Source organism: Natator depressus, chromosome 10, assembly GCF_965152275.1.
Source record: "Natator depressus isolate rNatDep1 chromosome 10, rNatDep2.hap1, whole genome shotgun sequence".
In the NCBI taxonomy this organism is placed as follows: Eukaryota; Metazoa; Chordata; order Testudines; family Cheloniidae; genus Natator; species Natator depressus.
Genome location: NC_134243.1, coordinates 49,804,235 through 49,820,536, shown reverse-complemented (window position 1 = coordinate 49,820,536; position 16,302 = coordinate 49,804,235). Strand labels below are relative to the sequence as shown.

General features: G+C 47.0%; 1 protein-coding gene across 1 annotated transcript in view; it reads left to right on the top strand.

The window, feature by feature from the left end:
* Window positions 1–277: 277 nt before the first annotated feature.
* CHRNA5 (cholinergic receptor nicotinic alpha 5 subunit) overlaps window positions 278–16,302 on the top strand; it is a 34,421-nt gene continuing 18,396 nt past the window's right edge. Inside the window, exon 1 of the mRNA XM_074964739.1 lies at window positions 278–577. Within this exon, the coding sequence (XP_074820840.1) occupies window positions 424–577 (154 nt within the window). The 5' untranslated portion in view covers window positions 278–423. The remainder of the gene's footprint in view (window positions 578–16,302) is intronic.

Sequence of the window (16,302 nt, the reverse complement as noted above, 5' to 3'; positions counted from 1 at the left end):
GCTGAGTCGCTCACATTAAGCACAAAGCTTCCAGCTCAAGATAGACCCTCCACTTTATTCAGACCACTTTAAGCACCGCCCCCATGTATCTTTTGTGATACCCCCCCCCCCTCGGCCCCCTCGCTTCAGGGCAACAGAGCAGGCCGCTCCTTTCCCGCCCTCCCCTTCAGAGGAGGAGAGCACGCGCCCCGCGGGGAGGGACACAACGAGTCCCTAACGGTTTCCAGAGCTCCCCGAAGTGGGGGTGTCTCGCTCCGTGCCCCGCCCACTCCTCCTCTCCCCCCCACCCCCAGCGAGGGGCAGAGCAGGGTAGCCTAGCCGCGCTGGGGAGACGCTGCTTCCTCGAGTGTGAGGCGGAGCTGCTTGAGGCTGCGGCTCCGCGCGCTCTCTGGGTTGCCAGGCGGCGCCGCGCTGTGCTGAGCGATGGCGGAATGGAGAATCCAGGCGCGCCGCGTCCTCTCCCCCGGCAGCCGCCTCCTGTTCCTCCTCACCTGCCTCTTCGTGCCCCTGCTCGGGGTGCCCGGTCCGGCCGGCAGAGCCACCGCCGCCAGGGGCAGCGCCCGCACCCCCTACACGGGTAAAGGGACCACGGCTGCACGCTCCCCGGTGTGGGCTTTGGGGGTGTCGGGGAGGCAGCCGCGTGTATGTTAGGAGGGAAGGTGAAGTGAGGCTGAAGAGGGGTTAGGAGAGGGGGATATAGCGGGTATGTTGGAGATCGTGGAGGGGTTTGGAGAAGGGGTATGTGGGGGGTGTCGTGGAGGGGTTTGGGGAAGGAGGATGTAGGCGAGAGGGTCGTGGAGAGGTTTGGGGAAGGAGGATGTAGGAGAGGGGGTTGTGGAGGGGTTTGGGGAAGGAGGATGTAGGAGAGGGGGTCGTGAGGGGTTTTGCATACTATGTCAACTTTTTGAAAGACCAGACTCAAACATTTTAAATCTGATTTGAAGAACAAGTCAAGGCTTGAGCACTAGCTTTGCAATACTTAGGGCCAGTGCAGAAGTAGAGCTCAGAAGAATTTTTTATTTGATTTTTAATTAAAGTAATCTAGAGCGACCACGATTAAACAGACACAGCTTTATTTACCAGAAGATAGGGAAAAAACCCCACAAACAACCTTGTTTAGAGGTTGAGTCTTTTTTTCTTTGCCCTTGTCAAGCAAAATTTCTCTGGGTGCACACATACATATTTACAAATACTGATCACAACATCTCATTAGGTGGTTGTACAACTACTCCAAATAATGAAGAATGCTATTGTTGTTATAATATCAGACCTTAGTGGGGTTTTTTTTGTTGTGTTTTGTTCTCTGTAAGGTGTATTGCATTTATTCACAACTGATGTGGTCATGGATTTGTGATGTATCTGCTTTGTGTGTTTATCTACATGCCAGAGGCAAACCATAGAAATGCTTATGATACATGACAAATATTTCTTATTGTTGAAATACCATTCTTATGGATTTATGATAAAATTCTGCTTGACTTATTCATTGAGTTAACCCTGTTGTAGTCCCAGGGGCTAATCTCAAAGTAAGGATTTGAGTTGTACAGTTTAAATTATAAAACACTCCACAAAACAAAATTGTATAGATAAAATTGTGCAAATTTAAAAGGGTAGTCAGCTCAAGCTTGTCCCAAAATACAGATGTTGTAAAATATTGCTTTTACAGAATTTAAGAGCAGTGAAATGTATAAGTCTTCCAAAGAGTTGGTTTTAGATAAATATTCCACCCAGTTTGAAGTCCTAACATGGCAGTGTTAAAAGCCTGAAAGTTAAGCTCACTTGAAGCAAAAGTGAAATTGACTTAATTGATTTTCATTTTCTAAACTGGGATGCAAAAAATAAACAGTGCAAATCCTGAAATTTAAACTGGATTAAAACTGTGAATTTTAGTTTGAAATGTAACAAATCCTTACCTACATTACTATCATGCTAAAAGTGATTTTTAAAGTTACTGTGAATTGTAGTAGTTGGAAGAATTATGTTTTCACTAAATGAGTCTCATCACAATACAAAGAATAATTATATAGAGCTGTTAAAAAAAGGTCATAGTCAGGTACTTTTGTGGAGCCAAATCTTGTCCTTGGGTATAAGCATGCAACTTTTTCTTCAGTGAGAACTATCTGTATGTACTTGAAGGGAGAATTTGTTTCTCTCTTGGCCTTTTAACTAAAATAAAATTGTAATTTACTAAAAAATAGAAATTGGTGGTAGATATTTAACTAATTGTTTGAAAACTGTGGTGAATTGGGGCAGTAAACTATATTATAGTATTGCTTTAGAATAGTATATTAAAATTGTGGGGGAAATCCTTTACAAGTTATTTAGTAAACAATTTATCAGATGTAGGTGTACTAAATTCCATATCACTTGGTTATTATGTATGCTTTCCAAACCCTTGAAAATTAAACTTCAGTTTTCTATTCATTACAATGTGGCTATGTGTGAGTGTGCATGTTGTAACTTTCTTCCTGGATTCAGAGTAGCAGCCGTGCTAGTCTGTATTCACAAAAAGAAAAGGAGTACTTGTGGCACTTTAGAGACTAACCAATTTATTTGAGCCATAAGCTTTCGTGAGCTACAGCATCCGATGAAGTGAGCTGTAGCTCATGAAAGCTTATGCTCAAATAAATTGGTTAGTCTCTAAGGTGCCACAAGTACTCCTTTTCTTTCTTCCTGGAGTATCCCAGTTTTACAAACTGTAGTTGTTTGTTGCAAAACAAAATATGAGATGATTGCCTTTAAATCAATGAAGTGTTTTGTAATATAGAAGAATTTCAACTTAAAGGATAAGAATTAGTTTTCTGAAGTGAACTCTGAGAGAAACTGCATCTGTTAGAATTGTAGGACAAAGTTTCCTATATTTATCAGTTTACTTATATCATGATTCTCCTTTAAATGATTTTGCTTTCTTTTGAGAATATAAAAAAATAGAATTTTCCAGTAGACTGTAGAGAAATTAGGGAAGGGAGCTCTTGTATAGTTCCACTCTGTCCAGAAATGAAAATCTTAATTTTTGATATTCTGGCAAATACATATGGAAAACATACTGGCATATCTTCTGAAATCTACTACTGTTCTTGCATACTAAAGAAGAGTATCTGATTTGTACAAGCCATGGGGACATTACATACCTATGTATCTGAGATTGGAATCTAGTTGCATGAGCAGAATTCTGCTGTGGACAGATGATGTACCAGCGCACAACCTCTGCAGCATCAAGGGCTGCACTGGCAACTTGCCAGGAGCCTGAGGGCTGTACCTTATTTGTATAAGTATTTACAAAATTGTCAATTTAATTCCATGATGTGTACAGAATAAATTAAATTTGTATGAATAAAATGTTTCTAACCTTAAAATCCTTCATTATGTCTTTTCCTTTTCCTCTTTCCACTTCCCACTTTACTTTGTACACTTTTCCTACTTTTCCTCTCTCCTTCAACCTTTCAGATGTCTTTTTTCCTTCCAGATTTCCCGATCAGTTGTTTAGTTGCAGCCTTCCCCAACATTCTGCATGTCTCTTCTTCTGTCCTCACTGCCAGATCCCTGGTCAGCAAGAATGATGCCTTTCCCCCATCCTGTTCCTAGGCTGATAGTGGCCTATTCCACTGACTTCAATGAGGCCAGGATTGCCACACAGTGGCTCTGCTTCCCACTCCGAGGCTGCCAGCTAGCATCTGGCATTTGATTTCTTCATCTACTTTAGCTGTTCAGCAGGAAGTAGACATCACTTCTGCTCCCCACTGAACTTATCACTGAGCAGAAGAAGCTAATGCTAAACCAAAAAAGAATATTGCTAGGGCTCTTCAAAGCAGTGCATTTTATCATATGCACAACAGTGTTGCTGGTATTCAGTGACCCTGGAGACTGGTGGAGCAATAAACATCTTGGCAAGCCATAGGTTGAGACATTGTTATCTATTAATATTTACAGTCGTGTCCACAATATGCTAAGCACAGTACAGGCATTCAAGAAGGGTGGCAGTGTAAGGTCTGAGGAGCTCTTAATCTAAGGACTGACAGACATGGGCAAGGGAAAAAATAGGTAATCTATATATGTCAACTTGATTCTCTGTAAGCAGCATGGCCATATACTATGATGATGCTGGTTTTCAGCAAGACTTGCAAAATCCATTAACCAGTGGTAAGTAGTAAGCTTTCCCTGCTGCCAAGCTATTAGTAGATATTTTGCCGAAGTTTTGATTTAAACGTTCCTTGCTTTTCTGACTGCAATAATAACCTTCTAAATGTGAACATAAAAAAATCAGTGTTGCCTTCTTTACTTCACAAACACAGCTCTGTTCCTCTGCTCATGTTTATAACGTTGCCAAGCAGTACCAGAACAGGGGAGGGATAGCTCAGTGGTTTGAGCATTGGCCTGCTAACCCCAGGGTTGGAAGTTCAATCCTTGAGGGGGCCATTTAGGGATCTGGGGCAAAAATTGGGGATTGGCCCTGCTTTGAGCAGGGGGTTGGACGAGATGACCTGCTGAGGTCCCTTCCAACCCTGACATTCTATGAAACAAACTTAAAAAATCTGGTCAGTCACACAGCCGCTTTTCAAACTTTTGCAGTTGTCAGTGTGAAACTGTCAAGTACATCCATTTCACTCTGCTGCTGCTGCCTGGGAAAAAGGAGTAGTAGAAGTATGCTCTGGGGTTATTTGCTAGGATAGAGAATAATTCTGCTCCCTGCAATAGCTAGACGGCTCTGATGGTGGGAGAAGAAACAGAAGGCTCTTCCTTTCTAGAAGCTAGAGAGGGTGAAGCTTCATACTCATAAGATATTTACTGGCCAGAGCTGATACAAAAAACAAAGCCTCCCCCCTGCATCCCATCCCAAAAAAAGGAAAATAGAAATACTACCACCCGTTTCCTTTTTATATCAGTTAGGCATGAGGGAGGAAAATCACTCCCCCAGCCAACGTAGCCATACCAGCAAAAGCCCAGTATAAACAAAGTTATACTCAGAAAAAGGTCCTTTTGCTGGTATAGCTTGTGGCGGTTCAATGATGAGACAGAACACAGGTTTATCCAAGCAAGCAAGCTGGTTAGCTGAAAAGGGCTGCCCCCTGTCAGCTTTCCACCTTCCCTTTTATTATATTTCTCCCCCCTGCGCATTACCTACTTCCACCGCAAAAAGACACAACAAAGGAATACATGACTTTGATTAATATTCTTATTTTCCAGCCTCTATCTACTACAATCCTAATTCTCAGGCCTTGAGGCCAGGCCAAGGAAGCTTCCCACGATTACTGTCCTTTAATTAACTTCCCAGGGTTCATATCTGGTCCTCGTCCTTGGATGGAGCAATGTGTTGCTCCTACACAACGGTCAGGGTGTGCCCTGACTGTTTCCAGGTGGATGGACTAAACATGAACCCTTCATTCCCCCGATTTTTGTTTAATTATACTCGGCCATCTCATGGTAGCCGTCAATTTGCTTTTGCAAGCAATTTAACTCCCAGACTGACAAGGACATAACTCGGGGAGCTTGCCAGGGCGAATCTCTACAAAGCCTTAGCAAAGAGGGAATACATTGTACGCAGCAGCAACAAAAAATAAGCCCAATGATCACAAACACAGCATAACCGAAAAGTTGTCGCAGCCATCCTAGAGATGGCAGCCAACCTGTAAGCCAATTCCAAAAGCCCTCAAACCCCACATCTTGACGTATGTGTGCCGTAAGATTGGCCAATTCGGCCAGTCTAGATTCTATGGAACGACTATTATCAGTTAAATTAAAACAACACATATGCCGAAACGTGGAACAGCCTAGGTGATGTTTTAAGAGCAGAAAATCAATGGCTGCTCTGTTATCCAAGATTGCATCCCTTAATTCATGTTGCTCTGCATTAAGTAGGGCAATTGCCTTGGATGTTGTATTAATTGCCTTCGCTGCAAAGCACGCCAGGGTATTTAAGGTTCTGGCTGTATAAGTGGCAAGCCCTGGGACCCCAACAATGGAGGCCGCTAAAGCAGTATACTCAGCGCGACTAAAAAGCTCAACATCTGCAACACAATTATCTGAAAGGGGTACACTTCTTTTACTGTGCCTTTGGCTGGCAAAAGGCAATATAAGCGTCATTCTACTAAGACAGCAAAGGGTGCCATCACTTAAATTTGCAGGAATATAACTAAAGGTGCGTGAGCCACAGGTAAAAAACCACCCTGATGGTAGGATGATATGGCCATAATTGTATGAAACATTTACAGCGTGGGAACAATTTAAGAGGGGTTGAGGAATTTGCCGACAGCCCAAGGGCACCTTTGTACTAGTGCAATTAACCACACGCGCACAGGTGACATTGTTGGCCCCGGCCGGGTACGGTGTGTGGAGGGATATAGCCGTGTGAGGCAAGGTATAGTTGGCCGGGCCCCAATTAGCCATGCCAGAGTACTGGGAAGAGAGATTCGCGTAAGCAGCGAGCATTGTCTCATTCCCTATTTCCTCAGGGTGATGACATACTGGTATAAGGCATGTACCTAACAATTCTCCGGCTGCTACAGAATCAGACAAACAAAAGTGGGTAACATTTGCTATTGAAGCCAATCTTTCCCATATGTTATATGTCATTCGGGCCCGTAACGGGGGAAGCGCTCCCGAGCCAACCCCTACAGGAAATAGCAGGCACAAAAGGCATACAATCAGCACAGAATTAGCAGTGATTTGGGCGAGAATCGCCACAAACAAAGTCTCAGGAGTCTCTGGCTGTTGATTTGCTGCCAGTCTTCGTTGAGCCGCCGCGACCAATGCTTTTACTGCTCCCCATGTCACGGGCTGGCTTGGGACGCTACGCCTCTTCCGTTTCCGTCCCGCCGTTGTCGACCCGGGAGGCACCACGTTCTCCTCCAAGGTCAGCTGAAACTCCGGTATGGGGTTCGACAGCCCCTGGCGCCACGCCATGCTGTTTCAGTGCCGGTCGCACACACCGGGCTGGAACCCACAACGGTCCTGCAGGGAGAGACACAGCAGCATATCCCCGACCCCAAGTGATTAGAGGTACTGGGCCCAGCCACTGCGGATCGGGCAGCTGACGGTAAAAGACACGCGGTCTTTCCAGTACCTCAGATTTGTGAAAATGGCGATCCGCGGGGGTCTGCTGATCTGCGTTCAGTGTTAAATTATTTAAAGTAAACAAAAGGATATGCATTTGTTGTTGAATGTCTCCTAAGGTTCGGAGACGCAGCTCCCCTTGTTTTAATTGTTTATCAAGCAAGGTTTTGAGCGTGCGATTGGCACGTTCAACAATGGCTTGGCCCGTGGAATTATAAGGGATCCCGTGTTTAAGACGGACGTTCCATTGGGCGCAAAAAGTGGAGAGGGCTGTGGAGCAGTAAGCTGGGGCATTATCCGTTTTAATTTGGCTTGGGCGACCCATAACAGAAAAACAGGCTAGCAAATGGTGAATAACTTTAGCAGTGGCTTCCCCACGCTGTGGGGTTGCCCACAGAAATCCCGAATAAGTATCAACAGAAACATGTAAAAAGGAATAGGGGCGGAACTGTGGCACATGAGTGACATCCATTTGCCATAGCTGATTTGCTGCGGTACCTCTGGGGTTAACGGCATAAGAAAAAGTAGGAGCAGCAGCGGCACAGTGGGGGCAGGAACGAACAATGGAACGTGCATGATCAGCAGGAATGTGAAACTGCCGGGCCAAAACAGAGGCAGACTGATGGAAAAAGGCATGGCTTTCAATGGGGTCAGAAAAGAGGGAATTTACCTGACCACGTAACGCGCGATCAGCGCGTGCATTGCCCTCAGTGAGTGACCCAGGCAGAGGGGTATGACTGCGAATATGAGCAACAAAATAAGGGAAATTACGAGTGGAAATAAGATATTGCAAAGACAAAAATAGGCGAAGGAGGTCCACATCGACCTGAGGGGTAATGAGGGCAAGGGGTAAATGATCAATCACTTGATAAACATAATGGGTGTCCACAATTAAATTAAAGGGACAATCAGCGAAAAGTTGAAAGGCTAAAATAACAGCAGCCAGTTCTGAACGCTGCGCGGAACGCTGAGGCAGTGTAAAACGAGAACGCCAACGAGGGGGGTCACCTGATTGATAGGTGACGACACCTCGATGTGGAGAGCCATCAGTAAAAAGAGTAACAGCAGAAACAATGGGTTGAGAGCGGCTAAGACGATGAACAATTAGAGGCACCTTTTGTGTAATTACCAACCGAGGATCTTTTGGGGGATTATAAGAAATTTCTCCCACATAATCACAAAGAGCAACCTGCCAAGCCAAAGAGGTGTGGCACAAGGAATCAAATTCACTACGGGACAAGGGGAACACAATATCAACTAAATCAGTGCCAGTAAGTTGCACTGCACGGTGGCGGGCTTTACGAACAAGATCAGACAGGGCATCTAGATATGGGTAAATATTCCGAGGAGGAGTGGAGGAGAGGTACAGCCACTCTATGATAGAGACGGCTGTATTCGTACGGGGTACAAACAGAGCCGCAGTGGGCGTATGAGGGGTGGCAAGAAGAATCAGCCGTAGGGGACGGACCTCAGGGGGTCTGTCCACAAACTGCTGACTTAATGCTGCATTAATTTGTCGAATGCAGGCAATGTGCTCTTTAGTGATGGCAATAACTGCACCCGGTGCTCGGGCTCCACGTAGGAGCTCGAACAACGGCTGCAGCATTGAGGTGGGGAGACGAAAATAGGGCCGAATCCAATTTAAATGACCCAAAATTTGTTGTAATTTAACAAGGGTTAGGGGTTGAGGTAGAGTTAGTGCCGGACGAACCGGAGCAGCATAGGTTTGTAAAACCTTATGGCCGAGGTAGTGGTAGGGATAAGAGCATTGGATTTTTTCTGGTGCCACCAACAGGCCATTTTGGCCGAGGATTTGAGACAAAGATTCAATCTGTTGTTCCGTGACCTGGGGACCACTAAGCAAAATGTCATCCATATAATGGTAGACCTTTAGCGTAGGGTACCGGGCACGAAAAGGGGTGAGGGCCCGATCCACAAAAAGCTGACACAAGGTTGGACTATTTTGCATTCCCTGGGGTAAGACCTTCCACTGATACCTTTGAGAGGGTTGCTGATTATTATATTGTGGCACCGTGAACGCGAATTTTTCGCGATCTTGTGGGCAAAGGGGGATGGTGAAAAAACAATCTTTTAAATCTAACACACAGAGCTGATCGGTTTGAGGAATTAAATTTGGATTTGGTAATCCATATTGCAAGGGGCCCATAGGTTGGATGCATTTATTTATTTCCCTTAAGTCATGCAACAGCCGCCATGCACCGGATTTTTTCTTAATAACGAACACCGGGGTGTTCCAGGGACTAGTAGAGCTTTCCAAGCGCTGTGCCAGCAAATGCTGCTGCACAAGCGATTGAAGCGCTTTTAGCTTTTCTAGAGGGAGGGGCCACTGGTCAATCCAGACGGGCTCTAAGGATTGCCATACCAAGGGCAATGCGGAGGGCAATGTGGGTGAGGGAGGATTTTGAGCCATTAGATATTAATATCGAGGGTGGTGTCCAGCTTTGCGAGTAAATCACGGCCCCAAATATTGAGGTGGACAGGGAGCACAAAAGGGCGGATAGTAGCAAGGGTACGGCCTCCCGGTTTAGAGACTGTGACCCAAGACAAACTCTGTCGCCCGGGTTTACTACCCCCGATCCCCCACAACTCTTTAGAAGGAACCGTAGGCCAACTAACCGGCCACTCTGGATCACGAATCACCGTAACGTCAGCTCCAGTGTCCACCAGCCCTGTGAAAGGAACATCATTTAAGAGAAGTGTTAACTGAGGTTTCGAGGGGCGGACTGACATTGTCAGAGCAACAAGTGGCGAGGACGCGCTGTGAGACGGCGAGTGAGACAACGTTGATCCAAAGCCGCCTCCGCCCCGAGTTCGATCCTCGGCAGCTGGCACCTGATAGGGGACTAAAATCAATTGTGCAATTGATCGTCCACGCGGGAGCGACTGTGGAAGATGAGTCCACACCTGAACCTTAATAATGCCGGTGTAATCGGCATCAATGACCCCGGGGATGACAAAAAAGCCCTGTTTCCCAGCATGAGAGCGAGGGAGAACGAGACCCACAAAGCCGGCAGGGAGAGGTCCCGTCACCTGGGTAGGTATGGCGCAGACCTCCCCTGGCAGCCGAAAATCAGTGTCCTCCTGCATGATCAAATCAAGCCCTGCACTTCCAGCAGTCGCCGCCCTCATAGAGTCTATGGATTTTAGGGCAGAGGAACGGTTGTCTGAGTGGGAAACACCCCCGTTTGGCCCTGGGTTCGGGGGGGACCCGCCGCGCGGTTTCCCGGCCCGCTACGACACTGATTAGCCCAGTGATAGCCCTTTTGACACTTGGGGCACTTTTTTGAGGGTCGGGCGGGTGCCTTTGATGAGCGGCACTCCCGCTGGAAGTGACCCTCCTTGCCACAGCGGTAACAACGCTTCCCCTCTTTTCCGGTTCTTTTTAGGGCAGCAGCCAGAACTCCAGCTTTATGGGCTTGTGTGCCGATGTTTTGGCACGCCCGTAGCATGTCTGAGAGCTCTAAAATGCCAGAGGCTTGCGCCGTCTGGAGAGCGCGGCGGCAATCCTCATTTGCATTTTCAACTGCCATTTTTAACAGGATTTCCTGAGCTGCCGCAGCGTTATCCACCTGTCGGAGGATAGCCTCCTGCAATCTGTTGGTAAAATCCAGAAAGGACTCTGATGCACCCTGACGGATACTAACAAAGCTTTTAGTAGGCTTGCCTGAATCCGGGACCTTCCGGAAAGCATGCTGGGCGCAGGTGGAAATAAGGGGGAAGAGGGCCTGAGGGAGTTGAGTTTGCATCTCAACGGTAGCAAACGGTCCCTCCCCTGCCAAGTGCTCAAAAATAATACCTTCCGCTCTATGAATCTGGGCCTGGCGTTCCGCCTCCTGCCGATACTCACTAATCCAAATAACATATTGACTGGGTGACAGCATCATGCGCAACAGCGCCTTCCAATCTTCAGGGATCAGGGAGTATCCACTACCTAGCCCTTCAATGAGACCACGCACAAACGTGCTAGTCAGACCGAACTCGCGAATTGCTTTCTTTACCTCTCTAATCACCGAGTAAGGCAAACTGACCCAGGTTCCAACCGGGTTGCCCTGGTCATCGTTTTGCCAGGTCACCGGACAAACCGAGACCAGCTCAGCCAGCTCCTCTGCTGTAAGATCTGAGCGAGCCTTCGCTGCGTGCACCATTTGTTGCACCAGCGAAAGCCTCTGAGCAGATGCAGACGACCCCCTGGGGGGCCCCGAAGCATGGGGTTTCAGGGGGGGATGGTAATCACAGACCGGCTCTGGTGGGGAAGGTAAGGGAGGCGGTGGTAATAAAGGCACTGGGGGCGAAGCAGGGAGAGGGATGGCTGCAGGAGCCGACGGCGGTGGCGATATCGGCAGCCCCTCTGTTGGTGCGGGAGAGGGTTCTTCCGAAGCGACACACTGTGTTGCATCGGTAGGAGGGGGGGTGGCTGCAGGAGCCGACGGGCGTGGTGAGATCACCAGCCTCGTGAGGGAGGGCCTGTCCGAGGCAACACGCTGTATCGCATCGCGGCAGAGGTGCCAGGCATGTAAAGCCTGCACGGGCGCCCGAGGCTCTTCATGCAATGTCTGGCCCAACCGCTCCCAGTCCGCTAGCTTAAGGGTTCCGGCTTCAGGGTACCACGGGCACTGGGCACTCACCTCCTGTAGCAGGAGAGTGAGTTCTCGAGCGGGGCAGTCATGCTGAGCCTTACGCAGCAGATACTGTAGCTCATTGCGGTGTTGCACTTGCAAAGCAGAGAGGGAGCTTCCCATACTTACCACAATGAAAAATACTCACCGGGATCCGCGAAGCGGATGAGTGACGCGTCTGAAACCCTTGCCGGGCGAGGTGAGTGCTGAGGGCCCCACGTTTGGGCGCCAGTTGTGGCGGTTCAATGATGAGACAGAACACAGGTTTATCCAAGCAAGCAAGCTGGTTAGCTGAAAAGGGCTGCCCCCTGTCAGCTTTCCACCTTCCCTTTTATTATATTTCTCCCCCCTGCGCATTACCTACTTCCACCGCAAAAAGACACAACAAAGGAATACATGACTTTGATTAATATTCTTATTTTCCAGCCTCTATCTACTACAATCCTAATTCTCAGGCCTTGAGGCCAGGCCAAGGAAGCTTCCCACGATTACTGTCCTTTAATTAACTTCCCAGGGTTCATATCTGGTCCTCGTCCTTGGATGGAGCAATGTGTTGCTCCTACACAACGGTCAGGGTGTGCCCTGACTGTTTCCAGGTGGATGGACTAAACATGAACCCTTCAATAGCTTATTTCATTCAAAGAACTGTTAGGTATAGTGGCAAAAACACTCTTACTGGTTCAGAGCAAGTCTACATTACAAAATTAGGTCGACCTGAGTTATGTCAACGTACAGCTGCTACAGTAATTACATCTCTTTTGCATGTCTGCACGATGCTTCTTGTGTCATCAGTGCGCATCCTCACTGGCAATGCTTGCATTGATGCAGACAGCAGTGCACCCTGGGTAGCTATGCCACTGTGGAACTCACCACCATCTAGCACAGGGTGTTTTGGGAAGGGTTTACAATGCCTCATTGGGGCAAAAAAGTCATACAGGGGTGATTGGGAACATGGTTTCAATGTTCCGTGATGTAGTTTTCTCCATCTCAGAATTTTATCTGCATCCCATAATGTTTCACGCATTTTTTCAAAAGCCGTGCAAACCCGTGCATCCGCCATCTCTCTGAGAAGCATGCACAGTTCTGCACTGTTTTGATGAGTGTTGCAAGCACAATGCACCTGATCCTGCAGTATCTGCAGAGGAGCCGTGGGAACCTTGACAATTCTTTGGAGATCAGCTTGCTGTGGGATATGGAAAGAAATAATTAAAAGTTGTTGTTGGCATTCACGGAGCAGCTGCAGATGGTAGAGCACAGGTTCTGGGGATGAGAAACAAGCACTGACTGGTGGGATCGCATCATTATGTAGGTATGGGATGACTAGCGGTGGCTGCTGCTCTTTCAGATGCACATGGCCACATTCCTGGAACTGTTTGCGGAGCTTGCTCCAGCACTGCAACACCAAAATGAAACTGCACTGACAGTGGAGAAGTGAGTGGCAATTGCTGTGTGGAAGCTTGCGAGGCCAGGTTGCTATCAATCAGTCGGGAATCAGTTTGGAGTTGGGAAATCCACTGTATGGGTTGCTGTGATGCAAGTGTGCAGGGCCATTAATGGAATCCTGCTACGAAGGACTGGGCAATGTGCAGGACATATTGGATGGTTTTGCTGCAATGGGGTTCCCAAACTGCAGTGGGGTGATAGATGGCATGCATACCCCTATTTTGGCATCAGACCACCGTGCCACAGAGTACATCAATAGAAAGGGCTACTTTTCTATGGTATTGCAAGTGCTGGGTGATCACTGGGGACGTTTTACCTACATCAATATGGGATGGCCAGGGAAGGTGCATGACACACACATCTTTAAGAACGCAGGCCTGTTCAGAAAGCTGCAAGCAGGGGCTTTCTTTCCAGACCAGACTTCTCAACATTGGGGATGTTGAAATGTCAACAGTGATCCTGGGAGACCCAGCCTATCCATTACTGCCGTGACTCATGAAGCCATACATTGGCCACCTTGACAGCAGCAAGGAGTGCTTCAACCACAGGCTCAGCAGAAGCAGAATTACATTGGCACTGTCTACTCAGGAGATCAGCCCTCAGTGAAAAAAATAGCCCAATGGTTATAGCTGCCTTCTGTGCGCTTCATAATATCTGTGAGGCAAAGGGGGAATATTTTTTGCCTGGGTAGAGGTGGAATGATTGTCTGCTGACTTTGAGCAGCCAGATACCAGGGCTATAAGAAGACCTCAATGGGGAGCTATAGGGCTCAGGGAGGCTTTGAAAGACCATTTTAATTGTGAGCCACAGTAATGTGTGTTGCGCCTGGCATTGTTTTTTTGCATCCTGGTATGAACCTTGTAATGAATGCTGTGTGTGTAGTAATATAACATTGCGAATGCACATATTGCTATTATCTGTGAATGATGTCAGCCCCAGCCAGCATATGTTGTGAACTAATAAAGATTAAGTGTCCATAAATAGACTTTTATTCCAAACCCATGCTAATAGACATATTTATAATTGAATGAAACTTTATAAATACAGAGAAAAGAACATTTGAAGGGGAAAGAACAGTCATTTTCATTTCACAAACACATATACCAATTGTGTCTCTCACAGGTCAGTGTATGTGCAGCTATTACTGTCTGTACTCTTCACCGGCGTGGAGTGGTAGGGATAGTGCAGCAGCCCCAGATACCATGTGGGAATGAGGGGTGTAAGGAGGTCCTGGAATGCCGTTCTCTATGGGCTGCAGAGGGAGGAGAGCACAGGTCTGTTGAACCTGAAGATCAACAAAAGTCTCCAGCATGTCTGTTTGACGCTTGAGAAGTGCTAGCATCTCCTGCTGCACATCTCTTTCCTTTTCCTGTTCTGTTCTGCAGGGCCCTCTCTGCCTAACTCTACAGGGGAATGAGAAGCAGATAATTAATAGAATTGCTATTTCACTACCACTTCTAGCATGATTAAAAAGGAGTAAATGAACAGATATGTCCCTGCAATATCAAAGCAAACGACATACTTACCAGAGGTTCTTTCCCCTGCATCCGACTTGCCTGCGCTGGACTCTAGGGACTGGCTCAACAGCTCTGGAGTCAAACACAGGTCCTGGCTTGCTGTGCTACTGAATCCCTGGTCGCCTCTCCCCCATACTCCTCCTCCTGCTCTTCCTCATCCAACGACTCCTCCTCACTGTTCACTCTGGGGTCTGTGACTCTGACTCCTCTGAAGTATCCACAGGGCTCTTGGGGGTGGTGGTGGTGTCTCCGCTGAGTATGGCATGCAGCTCTTTGTAAAAGCAGCAAATCTGTGGCTCTGCACCAGAGTGACTGTCAGACACCATTGCCTTTTGTTATGCCTGCCGCAGCTCCTTGGCTTTCATGTGGCATTCCTGCGGGTCCCTCTTGTAGCCCTTTTCCCTCATGCCCCAAGCGATTTGCTCGTAGATATTGACATTTCAGTAGCTGGATTGGAGCTGTGCCTGCACAGCCTCTTCTCACAGACTCAGGACACCCACCACCTCCTGTGTACACCAGGCAAGAGCAGCCTGCAGCATGTAGCCAGCACAGTCAGCTGGGCAGTTGCTAGGTGAGCTCTCCACACCAAGCAAGCAGGAAATGGAATTTTAAAAATTCGCAATGATTTAGAGGACAGGGGCATATACCTGTGTGTCTGGTAGGGATGTAAAATAGTAACCAGTTAACCAGTAAGCATTAGTGAGCAGCCCCAGCCACACCGGCTGGCCGACAGGAGCAACCAGCAGTTAACTGGTTAAACGATATAATTTTAATTGTTGAAATGGTTAACTTTTTAAAACAATATTTACATCTCTGGTGCCTGGCCACCAGACAGCGGAGTTCAAAACAGTGACCAGAGCAGTCATGGTGGGGCACTGTGGGTCATAACACAGTCTCTACACTGTGGGACATAAAGTTTGACATAAATAACACAGTGTTTACACTGACACTGAATTGATCTAACTACGTCAACCTAAGCGCTATGTCTCTTGCAGAGGTAATTATTAAGTCGGCATAGCGGGCGAGTTACATTGCTGGGAGCAACATTTTAGTGTAGAGGCTTACAGAGTTAGGGCAACATAAGCCTTACAGTTCATAAACTCTGTCTTCACTAGGGTTGGCAAACCCTTTCTAGTGTAGGTAAGGCCCAAGTAACTGTGGGGATGGCATGAAATCCTGATTTTTTCACTGCCTTCCAAGTGCATCAATAGTCCAGGAACACACACTGAACATTGTTCATTTCTATTAAAACATATAAAAATTACAAATTACCATTCTGAGTCTTTTTCTGCTTTCCCTAGTGTAAACAACGAGGAGCCCTTGTGGCACCTTCGAATTTTTTGTTTGTGTTTTTTTGTTTCTAGTTTGTCACTTTGCTTTTACAGAAAAAGGAACTAATGATCTACTGTTAAATGGTACCTGGATTGCCAAAGATTTCTTGCCAAAAAAAAAAAGCAAAAATATCTTTAGAAAAAGATGGGCAGCAAGGATTGTCTGAAACAATTCTATAGTTTTCACTGGGAAAGAATTTTCTTTTAGCAATTGAAGGATTGAGTTTCAATCTACCTTCAGTTTTTGATTAAATACTTCTGATTTTGGCATGAATGTGGGGGAAATTCAGCATCCAGGACCTCATTAGGTGGGGACAATGAGTT